The sequence below is a fragment of the Mus caroli genome, unplaced genomic scaffold (genome assembly GCF_978045245.1).
Source record: "Mus caroli unplaced genomic scaffold, Mus_caroli_1 scaffold_9, whole genome shotgun sequence".
In the NCBI taxonomy this organism is placed as follows: Eukaryota; Metazoa; Chordata; class Mammalia; order Rodentia; family Muridae; genus Mus; species Mus caroli.
In genome coordinates, this window is record NW_028227264.1 from 37,255,472 (window position 1) to 37,282,581 (window position 27,110).

Sequence of the window (27,110 nt, forward strand, 5' to 3'; positions counted from 1 at the left end):
AGTGATCTAGACCACTATGCTGTTCCAGTTGTCTCAAAAGAACATAACTGTGGAGAACTGGGGTCACTGGAAGGAGAGAATTGCAGGACACTGAATCAGTGCCCCTGAGGCCAAAAATCCAAAGGCATCCTAAATGTAAGCATGTTCCTGAGAGAAATGTATTTGTTCACTAAAGGAGAACATACTACCACGAATGGTAGCCACATGGGCCCTTGAGATTGCACACACAAGTGGACATTTGTTAAGATGCCAAGGAAAAGGTTTCCATTATTTCCTGCCACTGGGGGAGGTAAGTTTTGAAGAAGTAGCATCTAAATGTGCATATTCCTGAAGGGCAGAGGACCTGTTCTGCTGCCAGGAGGATAAAGAGGAAAGGACAAAGCACTTGAAAGAAAAATTTGTTGCCTATGAAACTCCCTCAAGTTATTCCCTTTAACCTCCAGTTCACAGTGGTTATGTTGAGAAGCAAAACTGATTAGTTGAGACAGGTTCTTGCTTTAAATACAAGTGCTTATCTATTTGAATTCTACCAACTAAACAGGGGAAAGTGTACCATTTTTTCAGATTTCTGTAAGCTATGGAAGAAGATAATAAATACATGAAGTGTGGGCCATCTTAAGATAGAGTAATTCCAATCCTTAGATATATTGAATTCAATTTTTAAACTATTTTTCAGTCCCGTGGTAGTTTATCCCAGAAATACATCTTGCAAGAAACCTTTTCATCCCCACAACTTCCTACCCATGACCCCTAAGGAAAGCATCTAAAATTCTGTTGTCAATAAATCGGTGTTTATAATGCCTATCCTTAAAGAGAATGTCCTTCTTTTAAAAAGAGTCCTGCTCTCCCAGGAGATAACTTAACTTCTATTCAATGGAAAGTTGAATTCAGGATATCTGAGAAGATAACAGGTTTGCTGTCCTTTGGGTGTTTTTATGACTTACACCCAAGAAAGGCTAAGGAGCCAGAAAACAGGAGCAAACATCACTTCATTAGTGGAGAGGCATGAATAAGTTATCAGAATGGGGAATAAAAGGACAACATGAATTTTGGAACCAGTGACTCGGATAAGATCTCCCACCCTTAGGGCCAAGAGCTAGAGGCAGCCCATTTTCCCAGCCCAGAGAAACCCAGCACTGTGAACAGCAACTCTGCCAGGAGAAGCTTCTGCTTTGAAGGCTACAGCTTTTACCCACAAGGTCATGTTCCACCTGTGAAGAAAGGGGGCACTGGGTCAGGAGAAAGATGTAATTGAAAAGAATTTCCTTTCTCCACTCCTAACTGGTTGATAGGTCATGTCAAAGATACCTCTCTACTAAAATTCCTTTTTCATTTCTTTTCTTTTAGAGAAATCTTTTCTATAATCACCTACTTTAGTCGGGTGGTTTATTTCATTTTATTATTGTGTGACAGGATCTCATGTGTTCCAGGCTGGTCTCACACTCTCTATGTGGTCCAGGATGACCTTAAGCTAATCTTCCAGTCTCTATCCCCTCCCCAAGGTGCTGGAGTTAGAGGTGTGCATCCTAAGCAGCTATGAGATTGAACCTATGGCTATGTCCATGTTGGGCAAGCACTCTACCAACTGACCTATATCCGAGGCCTCAATCAACTCTTTAAATTCCCCCTTCCCCCTTTATGTAAAGGAATAATGGGGAAAAGAATCTGCTGCAAGAACATGATATTAAATCCTACAATCCAGCTCTCTTTATCTTAAATCATCGAAGACTTTTCCTGATTTCCCCTTAGCTCCAGGCCAGCTAGAGAGAGCTTGTGTGTCTAGCCTATGGGTCACTCTTTTTACATTGTATTTATCAAAGGGCAAGGCTGGCTGGAGTTCTATTACTAGCTGTCTAGGGCTCTGAGAAGAAAGTGCTTTGAGATTGGACCCCAATACTCCTTGTAGGAAAGAAAATTGGTGAATGAGCCTTTGTTTGTTGAGTGTTAATTTATCTGTCAGTTAGAAAATGAGACTATTGTGAATGATTCTGTGAATCACTAACTTTGCTTTTAGAAATGCCCAAACAGGAACTGGAAAGATGTCTCAATGGTTAAGAGCACTTGCCGCTCTTGCAGAGGACTCACGTTCGATTCCCAGCACCTAAATGATGGCTCACAGCCATCTGTAGCTCCAGTTCCAAAGGATACAATGTCTTCTGGCCTTTGGGGGAATTGGGTGTACATGGTGTACATACATACATGCAAACACTCAAACACATAAAAAATAAATGTCTTTCTTTTTAAAACAAAGGAAAGCCTAGTTGAAATAAGCAGGTATTTTAAAGCTCTCTGATTTTCACTGGTAGCTTATGGCAAATAAGTTTAGCACAAAAATGAAAGGCTATTTAAATTATTAAGTAGCTGTCCAGCAGAACTTAAAAGACAATATGTGCTTTCCCTGTGAAAGGATGTCCTGTGAGAGGCATGGCAGCTGTAAGGTGAAAAAACAAAACAAAATAAAACAAAACAAAACAAAGGAAAAGCAAAGTAAGGAAGGAAACCTTCGGCTCATTCTTCAACCATGTATAATGATAAAATTCCACAAAGGGAGTAGGCAGGAAGTAAGGGAACTTCCAGGTGTGCATCTGAATCATTGTTAGGACATTAGTGACTTCCTAGGGATGATGCTGGGGTCTAGACACGGAAATCCAGGGCACAAGCTAAGTGATGTCATGTGCTTTGCTTTCTTTTCTTATCTCTTTCAGACTTCCATGACAATTTGTAGATTCTCTGCCTAGCTTAGTAAATAAAACATTGCCAATGTACAGGCCAATATTTATTGGGCCCTAACCTCACCCCCATTCTTGGCCCTTAATGAGACTGATTTCTTCGATTCTCCTTCATGCTTCCATACTTCTCTTTGTGTGTGTGCATCCCTATACAAGGTATTGTGTGCTTCATACATTTTAAATTTAACAAAACTCTCATACTATTTATTCTAAGCACCTGGCTTCCCCTTCAATAGCATAGTTCTTTCATAACTAGAAATCTCTGTACTGTGAGATCTGCTAGACTGTTTTCCAAAGTGTTTGCACATTTGTTCTCCTATGCCTCATTCTTTACTGACTCTGATAGATTTTTTTTCCGGATGGCATTTCTAGTATGTCTTTGCTATTTGTCAATCACTACCTGTCAATCAGCTAGGTAGTGATGACATGAAGATGAATAATGCAATAACACTGTCCATATTGTCATGGTCCAGTCAGTTGACCTCAGGAAAGCAGAGGTATAATGTTAAAATTATAATATTGTGTTCTCTGTACTCTAATGAGGTATTTGTAATGTGTCATGTAAGTGACCAAGTCTGAGAGACTGGGACAAAACTATTCCCAAAGGATGGAGAGGGAAAGAAACAACCATGATTTCTTGGCAAGGTATGCAAAGGCAAGAACATGTTACATATGGGAAGTTCGGAAAGGTAGTTTTATTAGCTCAGACTGAGCCTGCAGTTTATCCTAAAGAGATATTGGGTTTCTAAAATAAAGATTTGGACGTTTTATTGTCAGGAATTTTATTTATTCATGTAGCCATTAAAAGCCAGAAAAGTAATCTTTTACAAGTTAATTCTAATCTAAAGAGTAAACTAGAAGAACAAAGTCTGGTGCGTGTGTGTGTGTGAGGGGGAAATACAAGAGTTAAGGGAGGAGAAATGCCGGAGTTCCTGAACTAAGCCCTGGTATTGCAAGTATTTTAGAGATACAACATTAATTCTATGGGATAACAATGCACAAAGGGTGGTACAAGATGGGAACTACCTACCCCACAAGACAATGAAGAATGTTTGCATGAAGAGAATTTAAAAATTGTATTAGAACTTACTGAAATCCATTCTGGTTTTGTTGTTGTTGTTTGCTATGAACATATGGCAGCTGTTCTAAACAATGTCAGGGACAAAATGCTCCTCCATGACAAACCTTCTGTTGCCTCCATTCTGACAACTGCTACAGCTACTGTTGAGTGTCAGCAGACAGCAAACACATAAACTTCAGTTAGCCCATCCCACCGTCAGTCAATGGTGTACAGTGTGTTCAGCACAGGCATGAGCAGACAGAACTTGTTGCTGTTCATCCTCACACAGGGGCTATGAGTTGAGAGAGCAAGTTCCTAACAGTTCAAGATCCTGAGACTTTGCTTCTTCGGGTTGTTCTCTCACCCCCTTACGCGGCACTCAGAACACAGATTTGAAATGACTGTTGACGTCACAGTGACTGCAAAGAGGAGGCAGCACATAGTGCATGGTCTTTGCCCTTCTGTGTGTAAATTTTTTGGAAGTGTTTCTAAACATTACATTTATAAAAAGTATGTGTGTGTGATTTAGCAATATTAATCCATCCCTTATTCTTTTTATCTTTAATACTAACTGAAATATAATATGATAGAGTTCCTTCTATCAGGTCCTACATGATGGAAGAAAATAGGTTTGGGAAAGGTTATGAGAATGTTGGAACTGGATACATTAAATTCTACATGTCTACAGAAGTGGGAGAGGAACAGAATGACCTGGTCTTAGCAGCCAGTAGTGGAAAAAAAAAAAAAAAGCTAGATTGGAGATTGGAGATTCACTAATCACCTTGATGCAGGAGACTGGGGTCCTTGTGGGAGAACTTGACATCCTCTGGAAAAGCTGTGCTGATAGAAAAGAGGGAGCCGGGTACCCTGGAAAGCACTAACAAAGTAAGGGTACTCACCCTGCTGCCCCCTAAAAGTAAAGTGGAAAAAAGATCATAGAAAAACAAGAATAGAAAGTTTCCCCCAAGAGAAGACAGAGAGAACCTCAAGGAGACAATTAAACAGTGTTGACTATGGGAATGAAGATAGGACCACAGAAGCCAAGCCTTGGAAGCCCCAAGTCTTCACTCTTAGTGCTTCATTGGCTGCAGAAGCCAGATCACAGGTAGAGGCACAGACTGCCATGACAGAAGCAGAGCCAGTGTGAGTGGATCCACATGAGAAGGTTGTCTGGGCAAGTGAGGAAATGAAAGAGAAGCAGTGCTCAGGGAAGGTGTGCTTGGAAGCTGAAGCCAGAAAGGACCCAGCATCTGTGTGCACTCTGTCTCCTCGCACAACCACCATCGTGAAGAGATGGAGGGTGCTGAAATTTGAATCTGGAGTGCCTACCCAAAGGCTATGGCTAAAATTTCCCCAGCTGTGGCACTACTGGGAGGTGGTATACTCTTTAAGATGTAGGACCTGTAGAGAAGGAACTCAGGTCATTGGAGAATGGGTCATAGAGACAAGTATTTGAACCCCAGGTGCCCTCCCTTCTCCTCTCCCTCTACTCTCCCTCTCCTCACCTCTCTGGTTGCTATAAAGTTACAAACCTCCTTCTGCCTCAGACTCTGACCGCAGACCAAGCAACCTTGAACTGAAAGCTCTAAAACCACAAGCCTTTCCTCCTTACTTTACTTTAAGTTACTCAGATGTTTTGTTAGAGTAATAGAAAGCTGATTAAGAGAGATAGTGTAGGAAGGAGAAGGGAAGGAAAAAGGGATGGGGGAAGAAGAGGGAGGAGTGTCCTTCCCCAGTCACAACCAGTGGATTGATAAATCCTGAGTAAGGAGGCAAGGCAGGAAACAGCTGGGGGTTGGAGACCTCAGGCAGTGAGTGAGGACACTAGAACAGACTCTCAGAAGACTGGTTTCAGGGAGACAGCTTATTTTAACAGGGGAACAAAGGCTATTTAAACCTTTGAGGGTTGAGTAGTGGCTATTAGAGTGTGTATGCCTCACTAGCCAGGGCCAGGGCATGTTGAGGATGCCTCATTTGCATAAGGAAGAATTCCAGGTGCTGCTGGACATAACCTTATAAGCAGAAAGGAAGTTTATCCTGGCTACTGGCTACTTGACCTCCTCTGGTGGGGCAAAGGTGGAAGCACGGGGCTACATGCACTAGAACATACAGGCCTGGAGGTGAGGGGAGCCATCCTACTCCTGCTGACCTTAGGATGAGAATTTGGGGGTTGGATATGCCTAGACCCACTCTTGCTCCAGGCCTTCTCCCCACAACTCCGTAGCTTCTCCAGACTCACATGCAGGAGAGGGTGATAAATTGATCAGTCGAAAAGCCAGAGCAGAAAGGGGTTTAGCTTTCTAGTAATTAGAAGAAGAAAAAAGTGGAATATCCAGTAGCCTCTATCTTCTATTGAAAAAGGCAAAATTATGTGATGAGAAGACAGACGTTTGGGGCTCATTTCTTCTGTCTATAAATTCACAGCAGCATGTCTTCAGTGGTCTGTGAACCAGTAAGAAAAAAAGAAATACGAGGAAGGGGAATCTTTCCTGGCCCCTCTCTGAATGGCCTCTCAAGTGAATCTGGGTGAGGAACTCTGAGGTACAGAGCATCCTCAACACAAAAGTAATGTCGGCAGAAGCAAGCATTGCTGCTCAATACCAAACCTTGCCTGAGAAAACTGAGGGAACGCCCTGCTCATTCATAACAACCCAACCCCCCAATTTCTTGTAAAAAGAAGAGGTAATTTAGGCAACCATGTCCAAGACTGCAGACCATTAAATGGTAATGATTAAATTGAATGATCCATAAAAAGCACTTAGCTCAGTGCTGGCATCTGTCCGTAAATATTAGTTGTTGCTATTCATAATTAAAAAAAAAAAAGGTTGCAGATGGCAGCAGTGCTTGTCATCTGGCCGTATGGTTCCTTATAAATGGCGAAGAAGTCATCAAAATCCCCTGCATGGCTACACTTGTTCATTCTTTCTTTGTGATCTTATAGCTGGCCCTGAAGGCTGAATTTCTTCCTTTCTTGGAAGTGTGTCCACAGCCCTTGCCCCTAGTAAGTTAAGTAAGCCTGAGTCAGTCTTCAGATTAAATAAAAAAAAATTGGCAGAGTCTAAGTTGTGTAATCAAGACCCAGAAGGCAAGGAGTGAGAAGAACAAGCTAGTTACACGGGGCAAAAATGACCAGAATCTGGAGCAGAGAGCCAGATGTTAGCAGACTTACTTAAAAACCAAACCAAACCAAAACAACAAAACAAAAAACCCTAAACCCTCATTACCTATTTAAGTGTCAATCACTACTACAGATGAGCAACCTATAAAGTAGTTTAATGTTCTGAGAAAGAAGTCTTAAGAAGTGTTCATTAATGAACACAATCATCCCAAATCAAGGACTTCAAGTGGAAAATCTGCCTAGCTGTAGGGGCTGTGAGCTTCTTGCTTGATCCTTTCAACTCTACAAATAAAGAGGACTATTTATTTCAACAGAGCCTGGATCTACTGATGTCTGTAGTCCTAGTACATATTTGATGCATAAGGTACAGATGGCAGCTCCTTGAAATCTGGAAGGGGATCAGTGGTTTCCAACAGTGAGAATACCCAATAGCAAACCAAGAAGGTTGAGCAATAGACACGTACATCAAGCAGGAATGACACAGTAACTGTATTCATTCAACTAACCAAAGGGCATGGCTTAAGATCCGAGTTCCTGGGCCTCTGAATCACTGTCGACATCTCATTCGTGAAACTGAGAGCTAGAATGCTTTGAGAACTAGAGAAGGCTTTGTGATCATGGGCCCTAAACTTCAAACATGAAGCTCTAAGCACCACTTGGGAGGTTCCGATGTCTATATTCACTTTTTCTGTTTTGCTGTGGCAGTCAGAACAAAATGCCTTTGAGATGAAAAACAAAAATATCTCTGAGGAATGTTGAAACCACTCTCCTAATCAAGCAATGGTGAAATCACTGTCAGAATATAAAAATTAACTTCACCTATTAAGATGCAGGGAATTTCAATTACACAAACAAGTGCTTAGAAACACCCAAGGGAGGATATGTGGGTAATTTGCTCCAGATTCAAGTACAATCAATCAGCCCTCCAACTTCTTGCAGAACACATCGCAGAAGATAGTTATAACTCCGTCTGGTACCATGCCAATGGTTTTATATGTGAAAAATAAGAACACATTGAACCTCATCTGAACAAAAAGATACAGAGAACCAAAAATTGTCAGTTGCTTGACTTGGAGCAGCTTCCCATTGCTGATATTTCTCTGTTTTGTTTTTATAAACAACAATAAAAATCTATAAAATTCCTCTTTGTTTATTAGTTTGTTCCTAGAGTCACTCCTCTACTGCCAAATCTAAATTGATGTGATTGAATACATGCAGGTGTATCGAACGCCACTAGTTCTTCATAAACAGAGCTATCTCATTCTTCAGTCCATGTTGTAAGCAGATGCAAACTGGTCTGTGAAGGAGCACAGAGACTTTGAGTTAGAGTTTCATCCCACTGAGGGAGAAAGAGCTTAGGTTTGGTTCCTTTTGCTTTTTGTTTGTTTTCTTTATTTATTTTTGTGCTGCTGCTGCTAATACATTTCCTAAAATAATTTGAATATTTAAACAAAAAAAAAACAGAGCTCATTAACACTGAAATTAGAGTCAAAACATTGTTGGCTGAAAACAAGACAATAGATTTGCTATATGCATACAAAGACCTAAGCAGAAACTAGGGACAACTCTGGATACCAGTGAATACATTTAGACTTCTACTTCAAGTCTCTTAATCGCAGTGAAAAGGGATGCATCAGAAGTCTACATCTAGTTCAGGAAGGGAGATGAAGTCATGCTGATGTTTATGAAATGTTTGGAGATCCTTGGATACAGACACCATGCAAGTGTCATTAGCAATTATTGGCTACATCCTTTGAGCATAGGCACCAGGGCTGGAGAGCAGGAACTTTGTCATTGGATTTTTATCATCGTCAATTCACTGTCATTTGCTGCAGCTGGAGATTCTTATCTCAGCCCCTTCAGGTCATTGGTTCATCTACTTAGAGATCTCAAGATGAGTCTCCTATCCTCAGCTGGCCCCTTCACATTCTTCCCAAATCCCATCAATTTGCCGCTTTGTTGTTTTTAAATGGGCAAGTAGGGACTTTAGATCTCAAGAGGCTGCATTAGAGCATTTAAATTATTTACTCACCAGACTTTTCAATAGAAATTCTGAAGATTCCAGATATTTAGGTCTTGGCAGAAGTGATGCCTATGGTCAGTTAACTTACTCCCCTGTGACGTACTTAGGAGGCACAGTGGGGTTTCCATGAATGTTTCACATGAAATCTTAGTATTTAGCTAGGTACCTGGTTTGTGTAATAATTCCAAATACTTTACAAGTTTGCCACACCCGAAGGATGCAGACTGAACTATTCTTCAAAAGAAAATGCTTTAAAGTTGTTTTTTCTTACATTTATTTATGACTGAGGCAACCTTTTTATATGAAGGATAATATTTAATTGGGGCTGGCTTACAGTTTCAGAGGTTCAGTCCATTACTATCATGATGGCAGCATCCAGGCAGACATGGTACTAGAGAAGGAGATGAGAGTTCTACATCTTGATCTGAAGGCAGCCAGGAAGAAGACTCCCCTCCTTCACATTGAGTGGATATTGAGCCTAAGGCCTCAAAGCCCGCCCCCACAGCTGCACACTTCCTCCTACCAGGCCACACCTATTCTAACAAGACACACCTCCTAATTGTGTCACTCTCTGTGGGCCAAACATCCAAACATGTGACTCTATGGGAGCCAAACCTAGTAAAACCACTACAGTATATGAATGAGTGTTATTGTCCACAAGGAGACTTGTTCAAGTGAGAGTAAGAATGAAAACAGCTGTCCAAATGGCATTGCATTGCATGTTAAAATTCATCTTAACTCATTGTAATCCCATTACTAAATAATTGATATCATGAATTGATGACTTCTGGAAACAATAGCATCTATAATGGCATCATAGATTGTCACCTCCAGTTCCTTTAAGGATAAGTGCCATGGATAGAAATCACAGCTCATCTCCTCCCTCCACCTAATTCCAATTTTTATAAATGGAAAATTAAATAAGTATGCATACCTTGGTTGATTTGTCACCCCAAGACAGACCTCACACAAATGACAGCGTAAGCAAATGGAAACTATTTCTCCTATTCTTCACTGGCAGCAGTAAATGACATTGATTAGTCCAACCTTAATAGAGCCATAATACCATAAATTTAATATAATATATATTTATATATACATGTTTAGATTTATGCATATTTATTTTATACATAATATATAAAATATATTTATCTGTTATATTTCTATGTAATTATATATTATATTATACTTATTTCTTATATTTATATTATATATACATATATAATTATATATGAGTATATATAATATAGCTTATAAATCTATAATAAGGGTGCCTATTAATTATCAAGAAACATAAAGAGTTGGGGATCATGATGCACACCTTTAATCCCAGAACTTGAGAAGCAGAGGCAGATAGGGCTCTCTGAGTTTAGGCCAGCATGGTCTACATAGTGAATTCCAGGACAGGCAAGAGTGCATTGTCTCAAAACAACAACAACAATATCAGCACACACAAGTTCTACAAGTGATTCAGTAGAGAGCAGATGGTCAAAATGACCATGTAACTGTAAAAACTGCTTTAAAGGGAAATTTGGCCACTCAATTATTTCACATATTAATAACCTAAATATTTTTAAACGCTAGGTTTATTTTTTAAAGACTATTCTTTGGAGTGTAAAGGAGAAGTGTTACATATTTTATTCATTTCAGCCAATCTTGTAATAAAAATTTGCAAACAAAATTGTTCAGAAAGGAAGGCTTACTTGAATTCGTTAGTGACATAATAGTCATTCAAACTTACTAAAAAAAAAAATACAACAAAGATTATAAATCCCAAGTCTGTCATTTCTTATCTGCATTTTTTCATTTAGCTGATTTACAAAGCCCTGAAGACCACAAAGCCCCTAACTGTAAAATGAAGATAACGGAGCTTGCTTTACTGTGGGCTAAAATGAGAAAAGTGTAGGACATGACCTACACTTGGACTTTATGGACATTTATGTTCAATTAGTTAAACATTCAATTTAATTAGTTATTGGGGTCAGCATGTTCTACTGAAGAAAGATTAAGATTTGATAGGTCTGAACCTCTTACAACATGGAATGTCATTGATAAGAACTGAATTCAACAAGAGTACTCAGTGTTGTAATCCTGATTATTCATGTTTTACAGGCCATGGGTCAAGAGATGTAAACCCTTTGCATGATCTCTCTCTCTCTCTCTCTCTCTCTCTCTCTCTCTCTCTCTCTCTCTCTCTCTCTCTCTCTTCCTCTCTCTCTCTCTTCCTCTCTCTCTCTTCCTCTCTCCCTCTTCCTCTCCCTCTCTCCTTCCTTTCCTCTCTTCTTCCCTCCCTCTCTTCTTCCCTCCCTCCATCTCCCTCTCTCCCTCCCTCTCTCTCTCTTTCTCCTTAAGATAGGGTCTCATGTAGTTCAGGCTGACTCAGACTCAATGTGCACTCAGTGATGACCTGGACCTTCGGCTCCTCCTGCTTCTACCTCCAGCCTGGGATGACAGATGAGCACCACCATGCCCAGGTTATTCAATGCTAGAGATCTGATCTGAGGCCTCATACAAGCTGAGCAAGCATCCTACCAACTGAGCCACATGGCCAGTCCCTCTGAATTATTTTAGTTTGTTCAGCCATGTGTTGTTTTAATTGTCTTCTGTAATGAAGTCTTCTCACTTGGGAAAGGGAGTTTAATGTGGCATCTAAAAGTATGCACAGGAGGCTCAACACTCAGCACTTGTTCCTCTTGCAAAGAACCCCAGTTACTACCTAGTACCCACATGGTACCTCACAACTACCTATAACTCCAGTTCCATGGGATCTGGCACCTCCTTTTGGACCTATGAGAGTACCAGACACACATGTGGTACACATGCACACATGCAGGCAAAACACACACAAAAAATAAATTTAACATTTTCAAAAATGTTAAGAAATTTAAAGCATCCAAAACACCATCTTCTAGAAAGAAAAAAAGAGAGATAGGAATTTGCTTTACAGGAAGACCATTATCTTTCCACAGGCCCCTCCATGGCACAGTGGGTGACAATTATTATCCAGGAACAACACTAAGAATTACAGTTCCGCCTTCGTCCTTGGAAATGGTTATGTTTTAATGTTATAAAAGCTATGTTTTGCTAGATCCTACAGACTTGCAAGAAGACATTTAAGTTACTTTTTTTGTTATGTTTTGTTTTGTTTTTTTCGAGACAGGGTTTCTCTGTATAGCCCTGGCTGTCCTGGAACTCACTTTGTAGACCAGGCTGGCCTCAAACTCAGAAATCTGCCTGCCTCTGCCTCCCGAGTGCTGGGATTAAAGGCGTGGCCCAGCACAAGAAGACATTTAATAAAGAGATCTGGGACTTATGTAAAACATGATGGGACATTTCCATGTTAAAGAAAACAGCTGTAAACTTGCTTTGCTCTAACTGCATCTGAGGGAATCTCTGAGACTATGTAACACAAGGTGGAAGACACCCAGTACATATGCCCAAACGATGGCCTCAGAATCTCCACACACCCAGGCTTCCACTCACCTGTCTGTTTGTATTTGTTTCTAAAACAACTCCTGCCTGGATACAGGAATTGTAACACATAATTTTCTTAGGTGGACAAAGCCAAAAGCAAAGGAATTTACTAGGTTCTCCCTGCCCTGTCAGCACGATGCCAAATGCCTGCTCAACATAACCCTCTCCCTGCCTCCCTTCTTTTTACTGTCTCTCATAGAGTTAGTTATCTTAAAGACAGATCATCCTTCACCCAAGGTCACAGCCTCAGCCTTGGGAGCAGATAAATGGATAATGATAAACTCTTGGACTGGATTCCCCTCCTAAACTTGAAACAGTATGATTCTCTCCTTCACATGGTCCTGTCAGGGCAATGGTGGTGACTGGACTTTTGAAAAAGACCAATTCAGCCCTAGGCAAGGGTAAAGGATGGATTAGGAATGTATGTCACTGAGTTTCCAAAAGCCCATATGCCCCAGCTATTTGGGTCTAAACCGTTCAAATCTCCACACGTTGACTGAGCGAGTCATGTAAACACAGCGGCTCTTGAGATCTTTCCACTAGCTCCAATGTCGGAATCTTTGAGTGAGGTCTTTTTGTTCTTGTTGTTGTTTTGTTTTTAATGCATCTCAGCTACTTTTCCTGTAAATCTGAAATTATTTAAAAATACAAATGTGTTTATTAATAATACACGAATCCTTTGGCTTTGACGTCAGAGGAGTTGAATATGAAGCTCCCCAGATGACCATAATATATGTTCAGCTATAGACCCAGGAACCGCTGTTTAGAAGCTACCAAGCTAATTTATATTCAGATGTTCACTACTGTCAGCTGTTCCTATTATAACTGAGACCCTGAAAATTGCAAACTGCAGCATATGTGGGGGCCATCAAATCAATTTTTATTAGTCTTAAGGAGGAGTCATCTTAAATAAAGTAGCTAAGTTTAATGTACCCCACACATAGGGATTTTACCTACTGTCAGGTGACTATCTTTGCCGTGTATGTAGATATAAATCTATAGCCTGGTATCTATCAACAGCAATCAAAGATGAATATGAACATTGCAGTTACACATGTTATGTTAGGGAAATGTTAGTGATCCCCCAAAACACACACAGGAGCCAGTCTAATGCAACTCACAGCAGGGTCTTTATTCTATTCAAGCTAGCTTGCACCACCATCCCCCACATGCACCACCATCACTCAGCATGGTTTTGGTGGTTTGAGAGTCCCAAATGTCTTTTGGGGCAGGGCTTTATAGTAAGAAGCAAGCAGGGAGTCCATGAGCAAGCATGTAATTGGAAAGTTATGGCCTTTAACTGTGGCCTTTAATATAATTGGCTGGTGCTGGGACTCATAAACTTAACTTCTGTTCCCCTCTGCATTGGTGGTAGATAAGCAAGGGGTGGGCTTGTAACATGGGGTGCAGGTTTGTTGGGGGAATAACCTGGAGACACTGGTCTTGTTGAGAGTGTAACCTGGAAACTCTGGTCTTGGGGATTAGTCTAGAGACTGGAGCTAGGCTCAGGTATTGGGAAACCACTTGGAAACTAATGCCTGTTAGTTTACCTGAGTTTAAACTCTGGTCAGGTTCACTAAAATGGAGTCTGAACTTAAAAGCTTTGGCATCTCACACACACACACACCTGCCTATATGCTGCATTGTTGCAGGAAATATTAAAAAGAGTACGGCAAGTTCCTGCACTTGAACCAGCTACTCTCTGCCCCTGGTGGCAGTCAGCCACCTCTGCCTCTAGACTAGCCTCAGCAGCAACTGATCACATAGTCTTCCCAGCTCCAGTTTACTTGTCTCATAGCCGTCCATACCTTCTCAGCCATAAACTCCTGTGGTTAGCGGTCCCACCTTCCAATAAGCCAGTAAGACAAAACTCTTAAAGCTTATAGTTTAGATTTATATATCAATAAATTCTCAATTCACAGGATGACCACACAATAATTTCAGGGCCAAACTGATAAAAGTAAAAGCTGCCCACCTAGATTAGACAAGTTATTCCAATAATTCTATCCCTATATAATAACATATCTACTTGTGGCTATTTAAAGCCATGCTGAATCTGGATCATCCTGTCCATCCTCCAACTTGCTTCCTTCTTCTCTCTCCCAAGTCACTCTCTGTCTCTGCAACTCTTAGCTCCACCTCCCTTTCCCTGTCCAATCACAGGCCTCCTGCTGCACTAATATTTTAATGTAATTGGACAGAGAAAATCCTGCCACACTGCATCATAGTAAAAACGTGTATGTTGTAATGAGGTTAAAAACCATGTGAAATCAAATGTTCTAAGTCAAGTCCTTTATGTGGCAATTTTAATATCTTTCTCTTCCCTCTCAGATTGGAGAGACCAAGGGAATGAATGTCTTACCATCTACTACAAACTCACATACTAAATTAAGTGGTCTCCCTCAGCATACTTTCTCTCACTTGGGTAAAATTTCTTTGACTTTACATCATGGACAAATTTCATTATTATCTTTTGAACTTTCTTCAAGTGAACATATTAAATTTTAGTTTTAGGGGCCAGCTTGGCAGTTTTATGCTGTAAATTACTTGTTTATATTTTCAGAGAAAAGAAAACAATAAAAAATGGGTTCACATAACTGTCAGAGGGACTCCAGCCAGATAGAGTGAAACTGTCCTGGTATCCAAGAGAGTTCAAACTACAGTTGGTCAATGTGGGATGTGTTGTGAAATGTTCTCTTTAAGTCTGTGGAAACAATCTAAGAACAATGGCTCTTAACCTTCCTAAAGCTGGGACCCTTCAATACAGCTCCTCATGTGATGAACACACCACCACCTCCACAAAAATATTATTTGGTACTTTATAACTGTAATTTGGCTACTGTTATGAGTCATAATATAATATCTGTGTTTTCCAATGGTCTTAGGTGATCCCTGTAAAAGGGCCAATTGACTCTCACAGGAATGGAGACCCACAGGTTGAGAATGGATTATTTAGATTCATACTTGTCTGGAACTCTGCAGCAGTCAGTCTGCTTTCAGGCCTGTGATGCCATTTTGCCTAGCACCACTGAGACATCCCAGAAAATAAAGAACTATATGTCTATAAGCCTGGTCACAAGTCATAGTGGCCAAGCCATAGTGTTCCTCCACTGGAGGCACCTGTGACACCAGGGAAGAGCAGGATGGGGGAGCTCATTGTTGTATAGGTCAACGGATGCACTGCCTGATGGTTTCCCACTCCCACAAGTCACTTAGCTTCCTTGAGGTTCATCACCCAAATGAAGAAAAATAATGTATTTTCACGAATTATGAAAATCTGTGAAGTCTGTGATCAGAACCCACACAGGCTTGGACTAGTATAAGACCTCATTAACTTCCTTACGAGGACCTCCACAGTGTCCCAGCCTGAATACATGGAGGGCTTCTTGCTTGTTTGTACTCAGTATCATTGTTTTTGTAGGTGTGTGTGTGTGTGTGTGTGTGTGTGTGTGTGTGTATGTGTTGGGGAAGGGCACATATGACATGGCACATATATGGAAGTTAGAGGACAACTTTGTGGAGTCATTTTTTTTTCTTCTACCTTTACCTGAGTTGTAGGTTCTGGGGATCTAACTCCAGTCACCAGGCTTTCATGGCAAGCACTTTTACCCACTGAGCATCCTACCTGCCCCGATATAGCTCACACTTATGAAAGGCACACCTCTAAGCTGTTATATCATAGTCCATCATTCAGGAACTATTATAGGGGGCATAATACAATTTCCCACCTTGAGGAAAACCCAGTCATGTCTGATTTTGCTTTGCATTGAAAAACTAGAAAATTCTGTCTGTCTCCCTTGGTCTCTCTCTTTCTCTCTCTCTCTCTCTCTCTCTCTCTCTCTCTCTCTCTCTCTCTCTCTCTCTCTCTCTCTCTCTCCCCTAAGACCACCTTCTCCTTGTTCCTTATAATGATGGAATGGTGTTAAGAGTGTTCCTCTTAGCCAGGTGTGGTGGTGAACGCCTTTAATCCCAGCACTTGGGAGGCAGAGGCAGGCAGATTTCTGAGTTCAAGGCCAGCCTGGTCTACAAAGTGAGTTCCAGGACAGCCAGGGCTATACAGAGAAACCCTGTCTCATAAAACAAAACAAAACAAAACAAAACAAAAGTGTTCCTCTGGTGTAAAGCAGGAAAAAAAAAACAAAAGAAAGTAATTGTATAACAAAGAAGATTGTGTAATTGTCTGTCGATGAATGGCCTTACAAATAGCCCACATTTGGCATTTTGTTAAGAATATTTAACTTAATAAACATCTCTTATTACTTACCTCCACAAAAGTTGACCAGAATACATCCTCCCAATAATGAAAATGTATGTCACTGTCTGTTTCAGAGATGTGACGCTGGATTCTTCCGCACACTGTCAGGAGAATGTGCACCCTGTGACTGTAATGGCAATTCCCATGAGTGCTTGGATGGCTCCGGATTCTGTCTGGTAAGTCAGGGACATGCAGCTGCAAACGGTCAATCAAGCTCTTTTCTACATTTCCATTTTTCTTATAAAACATATTGTGTGAACGCCTTCTGATTGGAAGCGGCCCCGTGTGCTCCAGGAGGATGCTGTCTTCCCTCCCCTGGCAGCTGGCTTCCTGCCGTAGACTAGTGGTAGTGGCTTGGAGACAATACACAGAGGAGGCCCCCACCCTCCAGACTCCTCTGTAATATACAGTCAGCCATGTGCTCAGCTTCATCTTACATAAACCACAGTTAAGCGGTTGTACCATCGCCTGTCACAGCACGTAAGACAACCAAGTCTATGGGTACAAATTAGTTTTTAAAGAGTTGTCTAAACCAGATAGCCAATGGAGACAAATGCTTTGTCTTTTTGCTGTTTAATTCGGCAGTCAAGCCTGAAAGAGACTTTTTCTTTCCTTCACTAAAATGAATTTCCCAGCAAACTGTTTTTCAGACAGTAAGATGCTGATGAAGTCAGAGGAGGCCGATAATGTAAAAGCCTTGCTGAATACTTCTCATTTTCAAGAATGGATTGACAACTCAGTAAAACTTAGCATTGGAGTACTGATGAGAGTGGTTCCAGGAGAAGCCACGCCCACCAGAGCAGCTCCGGGAGAAGCCACACCCACATTTAAAGTTTATGCGTTCTAATCAAGTTCCTCTTCAACAACTATAAAGCAGGAAAATTCTGTGCTTCAGATTTCCATATGGAAAAAGAACCTTTCACAAACTGCAAGAGTAGTTCCATTTTAAAGCACAATACCTACCTAAATACACTCAGAATTGCATAACTATCTCTACTGAACAGACAATTTTATTATAGGTGGCCTCTGTGTCATATGGCTTCAAGTTGCAATTTGACTCACATTTCACATTAAGATGCAAATTAGAAACCATTATTATGAAACTAGTGGTTGTCACTTTTCTAGAGACAACGAATTAATTGGGGAATCATTAAATTTTTATTTTGTAGGTTTTTTTAAACATGATATTTGTCTTACCCTCTCCCCCTAAATAACCATTACATCCAGGATGTCCTCCACAGCCCTGGAGGCATACACAGCTGCCAAAAATCTACCCCTTTTTAATGCTTGCATTTCCGGTTTCCTGTTATTTTAATCCCAGTGACATTTGGGGGGGAAATCCCATGCATAGACTTGAACAAACAATGTACATTGCTGGTAATGTGACCAATTAATACAGCTTTCTGTTACCTGGTCTATTAAACTGTAAGATGGAAGAGCTTACCAAGCCCATCAGCTGCCATGAAGCAACTGGCAAGATCAGTAATCAGAAAGAGGTAAAGAGGCAGAAAAGCTCACTCTGTCAGGGTCCATCAAGAGCGAGGATAGAGCCACAGCTGTGATGATGTTGTCAGAACAGGAACAGCTGTAGGCTTTAATCTGGACATGAGCTTCTGGGGAGACTCAGTGTCTCAGGACCCTTCCCCGACTCTGGCAGTGCACTGGGCCATTAAACACTCATGTGCATCAACTGTCAATCTTCCTATAATTACTTTGTTGTAAGATGGAAAATTCACACAGAAAGAAATAACCATTCCTCTCATATTGATGGCAGTCCCCACCCCCATTAATACTCTATTCAGAGAGAAATAGGTTCTTTCCTCTAATTTAAATAAACTATGCTCAGTGTGAAAATAATAAACATTATGTATATGTAATATTAAATACATAATATATATTAAAAGTATTTAAAATTCAAGGAGAAAAAAATCACCCACAACCTATTCTCCAAGTTAACATATTTATATTCTTATAAATTTAATTTTTAAAAAGTGCACAATTTGTATTTAATTAAACAAAAGATCACTAACCAATAAAGGACACCCCTCCCCCCCCAAAAAAAGAATCACAGGGTATTGATAAGGCTATTGGTTACTCTCCACAACCTGATGGGAGGGCCCTATTGCTGAAGACACTGATAACTTCCGACATTGAATGTGGAGAAATTGAACTGGTACCCAACTAGAAGCTTCATTTCTACTCACTAGCCTTCATGATGCTGGGAGATAGTCTCACACTCTCAGAGGAGAAAAGTGATCATCTACATTACCCAGCTACAAACCCCAGACCTACAATAGGAACTTGCCTACCAGTGTAATATTGGCACAAATGTTATGGGAGTAACCAAACACTCTGATTGGCTTTAAGGCCCACTCCATGAGATGGAATTTATACCTGGCACTGTTAAAGTGTCCAAGAATCTGAGGCTAGATAAAACATTGCTAAAAAAAAAAAAAACCACAACAATAAAATCACTATTGATGGGCATGTTGCTATATACAAGTTTTGGTGATTTTTTGAGTCTATTACAAAAAAAAAAAAAAAAAAAAAAACGATATTTTTTCCAAATAGCCATCAGTTTGGCTCCATGATAGCCAAAGTGTGACAGAGAGTCAAAAAGTCTCAAGGTCTAAAGAATGCTAAGCATGAATAGCTTGATGGAGTTCCCTGATGCTTTGTACCCATCAGTACAGAATGTACCAGGAATTGAATGCTGATACTAGATTCTCTATACAATGCCCATCATTGCCTTCCAACACTTGTCCCTTCTCTTACATTCCCTACCTTACTGAAAGCATCATTCTATCAGAAGGCCCCATTGTCCTCATCAACTTCCATTTCCTCCCCAACATTAATCTGATCCAAGATCCCAACAACTCAAACTGTTAAGTGGCTGCCTCTCTTCTATGACTTGCCACTACCTCATTTTAGGACCACACCACCCCTCCATGACCTCTGCCTCAGCCTCCCAACCACACACTGTGTTCCCTCTAATCTGTCACCTGATGACAATGGAACTGTCTTTCAAAAGCCCAAGTCAAAGAATCCCTCTTTTTAAGATGCTCCAAAGGTTCCTGCCTCCAGCCACACTGAACACACTATTACCTAAGCCATCTCTGTGCTTACAGATTGTCCCCATGGGAGACTTCTTGAAGGACAACTTCAAAGCCTGGTTCAAGTATCAGCATCTCCACTAAACCTTCACATTCCTCGGTCATATCCCTGAACGCACAAGGCTGGTCTTTGTTTTGTTTTCATGATCCTGAAATAAAGAAACTGGGTCTTCCTCATCTTAATACCAGTTTCAGCTCCTTATCTGTCATGAGTCAGCTTAATCCAAGCTTGTCATTGGGATGGATATATTAGATACTGAAAAGATGCTGACTTCAATGCAAAAAAAAAAAAAAACTTTTAATTTTCTAATTTATGAGCTACCTATGCCACTCCTTTTATGCAATATAAGGTAAATTGCCCTTTGCTGGAGACTATGGCTCAGACCCAATTAGAGTGACTAATTAGCACGTAATACTGTCCAGACACTTGTTTCTTTGACTGGAGCCCAAACCAGCAGCATTAGCAATTACATAGGTGCTTGATTGCTATATGGACTCTCAGGTTGCAGCCCAGATGTCGTGCATCAGAATCTGAACTTCCCTTGGTTTATTATGAGACATATGTGCACACTGAAATTTAAGGAGTGCTGATGGACATATCCCATTCTCATCACAAACCCATTAAACTCTTATTAATTAGTGAGGATACCAACATTTTAGGTAGATCCCTGCTTCTTAAACTATGGCTCTTGACCCTCCCCAATAACATTTATTGCTGTCAGGTATTTTCCTGTCTGGAAAATGCCAGAGTGCGGAAGGTGACGGAGCATTTTGCAGTTTCAGGGTTAAAGACTTTCAGAGCGAGAGGAATCCTGAAGGTCATCTAGTCTAAAGCTCCATTGTACAGAGAAAGGAGAGGAGGGTGGGGGGATCAGGGCACTGCTCCAAGTGAACTAGTTAGAAAATGAAGAGTGAGGGTCCTTTCTCTCTGCCTCTGGCACTATCTTTACCAGCTCCCTCCCTCTTCCCCTCAGATATTCCCCTTCTAGGGGAATTCATAACAAGTTGTTTAAAAGAGGAAGGTGAAAAAAAGGCAGTGTTTGCACTCTGATATTTTAGAGACTGAGAGATTGCGTGTTGTGTCTATGAATACTGACACCCATGGCTACTACAAACACAACCAAAGCCTCGAAGGGGTTTCTTAAGCATCTCAAGTGACAAAAAGACAGAACTGAGAATTGCCTTGTTTCTGTGCCTTAACAGTCACTTCAGCTACGAGGAGATGGCCTATGATCTTAGTGTGTTTTCTTCTACACAGACCTGTTTCGTCCATGTAACAAGGACTCAGACAAATCTGTCTCTAATTTACAAGCATTCTTACAAATGCCTCGTGGTTCAGATGTATGGTAGTAGGATACAGCTCCATTGACTTTCCTGGGAAAGACACTGTCCCAAGTTCAGGCTCATTTGGGATTTTTATTGCTTTTCCTTGCTCCAGATGCTGGTTCATCATTTCATGTTTTCTCTTTCCTCCATTAATTTTTCTTAATATTTTCTGAGATGTGGCTGAGCACATGACACAGTTTTAAAGACTATGAAGGAACAAACTCTTGCCTACATGTTAAATTTTCTTTTTAAGAGTTCTCATTGATCAGACTGTCTAAGCCATATTCTAATTTATTTTCTGCTGCATAATTATATTTCAGAGCCATACCTAATGGTAGGCCAAATACTTAAGGAGAATGCAGTCAGGGTAGTTTGTTATCCACATAGGATTCCTCCTGTTGGACTACTGCACTGTACTGAGGGCCTACTTCACACATGTTAATTGTAATACAGTGCTAGATTATCCAGTGTGTTAGAGAAGAAGGGTGAGCCTGGGACAGGTAACTTGATGTGGATAGTGGGACACAGATAGGACTGTGAGGGGAGAACTAAAGAGAACTTTCTGGAGATTTTGAAACGTGCTGCAGATCTCCAATAAGAAGAGCCTAGTTTATGCCCTTCTTCCTGTTTGTTACCCTTATCAGAAATGGGAAATTATAAAAACCAACCTGCCTGCTATTTCACATGTGTTGTTAACCAAGATAGGAAACCATTAGTAGAAGGACCTTTATCTTCCTTCTGATGTATGTGTGCCACAGCCTGACATATTTGCTCTTCTGTGCCCATAAATCATCGTTTCCACTCTCATAGTTAAGCACTATGGGAATATTATTTATTTTCATTTCATTTTCATTACCAAGTCAGTAAGCCTAAGCATCCAGAACACCTAGAGTATGGTAACTCTAATTATCTTTCTGAATCAAGATGGTTGACTGATGAGTCCCCTCTGCATACAGACTCCAAGCAGAGTCCCAGCCTGCCAGTGCACACATAGACCTGCAGGGTGCATGCCTCCACCTTCATCTACACCTCTAGCTCTGACTAGCACTTACATGAGTCCTTTATGTTGCCACATACCATGTATTCTGGTTGGCTGACGTCCCTTTGTTTGAAGTAAGCTAGGGTGCTTACATTTGCTCTCTCTGACCTTTCTTCATTCTTCTCAATACTCCTGTCTCCTGTCCTACAGCACTGCCAGCGGAACACAACAGGAGAGCACTGTGAAAAATGTCTGGATGGCTATATTGGAGACTCCATCAGAGGCACACCCCGGTTCTGCCAGCCGTGCCCCTGTCCCTTGCCCCACCTGGCCAAGTAAGTCCTAAAGAAAGACAGTTTCTCCAAATGACTACTCTCACATTTATTATTATTTTTTTTAGCTCTATGCATAGTTCTGGGGTTTGTCCATAGGCAAAACTGAATGTTTCAAGTTGAGAAAAGTGTAAGAAAGTGCTCTGGTCTACATACACTTTGGGGGGTAGAGTTTAAGCACTCACCGGAACAACTGTTTCCAAAATATTATCATAATCATAAAGTCAATGAAATCACCTCAGTGTCCCAACCACAGCCATCCCATCCTTTCCTAGCTTTCCTTCAACCTACATAACCTAAACAACCTACACAAGGAATAGCAACAGACATACTTGTTCTCTAAAGCATTTCCCCTTCTGACTCTTCTGGAGTAGTTGATTCCCTGCATGAAGCAATCAAATATGCTTTCCAACCAGAATTAAAACACAAAAAAAAAGGATGCTGAGAACCAATCAGTAACTCCCAGCTATGTTGTGACTAGAGTGTGGAACTACTGAGAATAGCCCTATCCATTGGGCATAAATGAAAATAATGCATTTTTAAGTGCATAGTAAGGGAGAAATCTAGTGAGAGAGAATGGTACCATGGAAGGACTAAGAATGTGGCATACTGGTAGAGCACTTACCTGACACATATAAACCCCTGGATTTTATCCATAGAACTGAAAAATAAAAGCGTAGAATTAAAATAGTTTCGAAATATAAAACTAACCAGCTCTCCAATTCCTAGCACCAATGGGGTGTCCTACAATTAGTTCAGTTCTGAATGAAAGTACCTAAAGGTAGGACAGCCCCTGGGGTAAGGCTTCAGTCCCATAAGTCTGCCCCCACTACAGATGCCAGTCAGAAATATGAATATGAGTCTACTCACACTTCTGACCATTCAACTGCAAATCTGGGGCTCCCTTAAGCACTCTCTTGTTTAATTATTCACTACAATTATTCACAAAACCCAAAACAGCATTATACTTATGACGATCAGTTTTTTTTTAATGATACAATTCATTTGGAAAAGCCAAAAGAAGTAACCTAAAAGGAAATATATGGAAATAAATAATGTATAAAAGACATATATAATGTAGAAAGGAAAATATAGGGGAACAAAAGGAGAGGGTGCAGAACCCCTCTTTTCAGTCTCCATATGTGAAGAATCTGGAAGCTCCCCCAAGCCTCACTGCTCCAGGCTTCTCATCCAGGTCATTAGTCATTGAGCTCAGAGGTTGGAGGTGGTGGGATGTTGAAAGTTCTAGCCCTCTGGCCACGTGGATGTTTTCTCTAGTGTCCACTCCCACACTGACTCGATTAAAGTGTCACAAAGTGTCCTCATTAGCATACTCAAATATAGTGTAGAGGCTTCTTATAAACCAAGAAATAGAAGTCTTTCACTTGACAATGTCAAGAGTTACAGAAGCGCTTTGTTAAAAACAGGAGGTCAGAGATTATGTGTGTTTTAAATATACCATAAGTAAACAGAATCACCAACCTACCTTCATATTTCTGTCTTGACACATAGGACCTGTATGGTCTCAGACTAGTTACCTTGTCTCTGTGTACTGCTCTCTGGGAGATTTAGGGTTTTTGTTAGACTAGCTTTAAATTTTGGTTCCATCCCTTGGTTCTTTTGCCTGCTTTGAACTCAGCTTATTTTCCTTGTAAGTAAGTTATAGTAAGGTTGAGGACCAACAGTAGGGCTGTGAGACTGGATGTAGCGATATGTATGGGCCATGTGGAAAAGCAAAAGTAGATATGGCTTTGCTAAACATAGAACATAGTAACTTTTCTAATACTCTGTGCCAGGCACTGTTATACTTATAGGCAATATTTACACAATGGATAGTAATTGCAGAACGTAAATTAAATGAATTACTTTAGAGAATCCTAGTACTGGGCTGAGACACAGCTCAATAGATATTGCCATGTATTAATGAGGACCAGGATTTCGATTCACAGAACCAGTATAAATGCTGGGCAGGTGTGGCAACTTGTCTTTAACCCCAGCATCCAGATCACAGGAACAATCTGGTTAGGTCAACTAGCTGAATCACTGAGTTCTGGGTTCCAGTGAGAGACGCTGCCTTGAGACATAAGCTGGAGAGAATTTGAGAACAGTCGCTGAGCACATTTCACATCAATCTCTCACCTATACACACACACCGAGAAATGCACAAGCAAACACACATATACACATATGCACACAACAAAAAGGGCCCAAAGATCTGCCCCCCTACACACTGATAAGTTTAAAAGAAAAAATGACAACCAGATTTCTCCCTTGTCTTCCCTAGTCACTTGAGGGATCAACTGCGTTCAAATCTTACAGCATGCCTGTCAGACAGTGAAGTCAGAAGCTCTACAGTGGCATCTTTCAGAAACCATTAAACTGTTTCAGACTTTCCTTAGTGATCTGTCATGTCTGACAGTATTAGTAATGTGTGTAAGATGAACAGTCCTGAGAGGGAGAGTGAAGAGTACAAACATTAACATTCTGTTATTTTCACTCAAGAATGTCAGCCTCATTGGGGTGTAGTCTTTAAAGGCTCATTAGGATTCTGTTCTCAAACATCAATCCTAACCACATCTGAGGAGACTTTCACCACACTTAAGATTTACCGCATTTAAATATATTTACCTCTAATAACAAGCTTCACTTATTTGCCCATATGAGGATGCCATATACCCTTATCTGCTCAGAAAAGGATGTAGAAGCTCGGGCCTTAGACAATTTCTTTAGACAGGAACAGGAATTAGGAAAGCAATCTTAAACGGTTCCTCTTAATTACATCTTCATGATTTGCACTTCTGCTCCATTCACATGGCAGGTCTTCCTCATCTCAATTATCTGGCATGAGTGTCTTAAGGTATCAAACCTCTAAAATATGGTTCCCTACAGACTGGGAACCTTTGTCTACATGAAATCAGGCCAATATGAAACTGGTATTTCTTGCCAGCAGTGTATCTATCCAACAGCTGAAAGCCATATTTCACTAGGTCAAAAGTACAGCAGATTTTACATGCCTGCAGCAAATGGCCCTTTCTCTTTTGAGACCGATTATCCAGTAATTTAGTTGAGCAAGAAGTACTGCTTCTGGCTGTTAGCCCTTCGATAAAAGCAGCAGAAATTGACAGCTAGGTAATGAGTCTCTGGCCCTCAGCTCAGAAGCAGTTTCCGAAGCCATCAAGAGACCACACATCTAGGATCCAAAGCAGCAGCTGAAGACCCTCAGAAATGCATTTCCAAGTGGAAGCGTGTTCACATACAAAAAAACCTTACAATCTTCTCTGTGGTACAAGACCTGATACAATAAAATCTGCAGAAAATTAAAACAAACACAAAATTATGCTATCTGTGAGTAAGCAATATTCTGTGGGGTGGGAAGGATGGATTTGAGAGGCCTCTGAGATTTGTAGTGGCAATGGTTCTATTTGAGGAAAACTGACTTCACAGGGACAGGGATGGGTTAGGTTTTCATCACAAAACTGATAAGATTCAGCTGGGCCCCCAAAAGGTCTGCTTTTAGTATTGATTTAGCTCATGAACTATCTCACGCATTAACCAGATATATTACAAAAAGTCAAATGCCCCACTGTCATTTTCAGTTTTTAAAAAAACTATTCATATTGCTACTTTCTATTTAAAAAAAAATAAGTATCTGTCTAAACTAAGGAGGTATCAGGCAACTTCTCAGACACACACCTAGTTTGGGATCTGAATTATACTGGAAAGATCTATGGCTCAAGTTGATGACCTAGGACTTGGGTTTTCCAGTTAAAAACACATCCGAAAACAAAGGGAGAAGAGGCAGAAAAGTAACTTAGCACTTAAGAGTGCTTGCTGCTCTTGCAAAGGACTAGTATTCTGTTCCCAACACCCAGAAAACCAGAGCTGCCTGTAACTCCAGCTTTAAGAGATGGATACCCTCTCCAGGCCTCCTCAGGGGTCCTTAGAGGCTCATAGGCACACACACTGACACATAGCTAAAATAAAAGTAAATGTTATTTTTAAGCAAGGAGGTAATGCTTGAGATATGTAAGCAAACACATTTTTTTTTAATTTCGATTTTTCCTTAAACTTTAGGGTTTTCCCAGAGCAAATCCACCTTCCCCATTGCACAACAGAAGTCAGAGTGGACTGAGGAAGGCATCAGGTTTTCATTTTCACATCCAATACTAGGGATTTCCTTAATTTTAATTTTAATGCTAGTGACAACAAAACTGAACATCCGTGGTTGGTACCACACTGCCTCAAAGCCTGCACCATGGAAATCAACCAATGGCCCTGACGTGGTTCCCAAGGCCATTTGCATAGAGTCTACTTGTTTATTCTAGGGCTGACCAGATAACCTCCATGTCAACCGGCAGCTGTGTTAATCGTTCCACTTAAGGAAAATGAGATCTGTTTGAAACCATAAGACATCAAATAAACGTGCAGCACTCCAGACACCCCAGGCAGACGCTTCCTCTTTGAGCTTTAGGCTAGCTGGCTGGAACACCTTCAAAGAAAGATACACGAATATTTGTTCTTTTTCTGGATACAAAGGGCAAGACTTCTTTAGGTCAACTAAGGAATAAATCAGACAAAATAAAGGGTAGAATGCCAAGTGAATGCAATGTTTTTGGAATGTTTTCACCAAACTGATGAGAAAATAAATTGGGACTATCACCTTTGAATGAGGAGCATACACTGTTTTCATCCTGATGTTAT

General features: G+C 40.7%; 1 protein-coding gene across 1 annotated transcript in view; it reads left to right on the forward strand.

The window, feature by feature from the left end:
* The window catches only part of Lama4 (laminin subunit alpha 4), a 146,397-nt gene that overhangs the window by 21,758 nt on the left and 97,529 nt on the right, over positions 1-27,110 (forward strand). The window contains exons 2-3 of the mRNA XM_021173805.3: positions 16,734-16,835; positions 22,288-22,412. Of these exons, the coding sequence (XP_021029464.1) occupies positions 16,734-16,835; positions 22,288-22,412 (227 nt within the window). The remainder of the gene's footprint in view (positions 1-16,733; positions 16,836-22,287; positions 22,413-27,110) is intronic.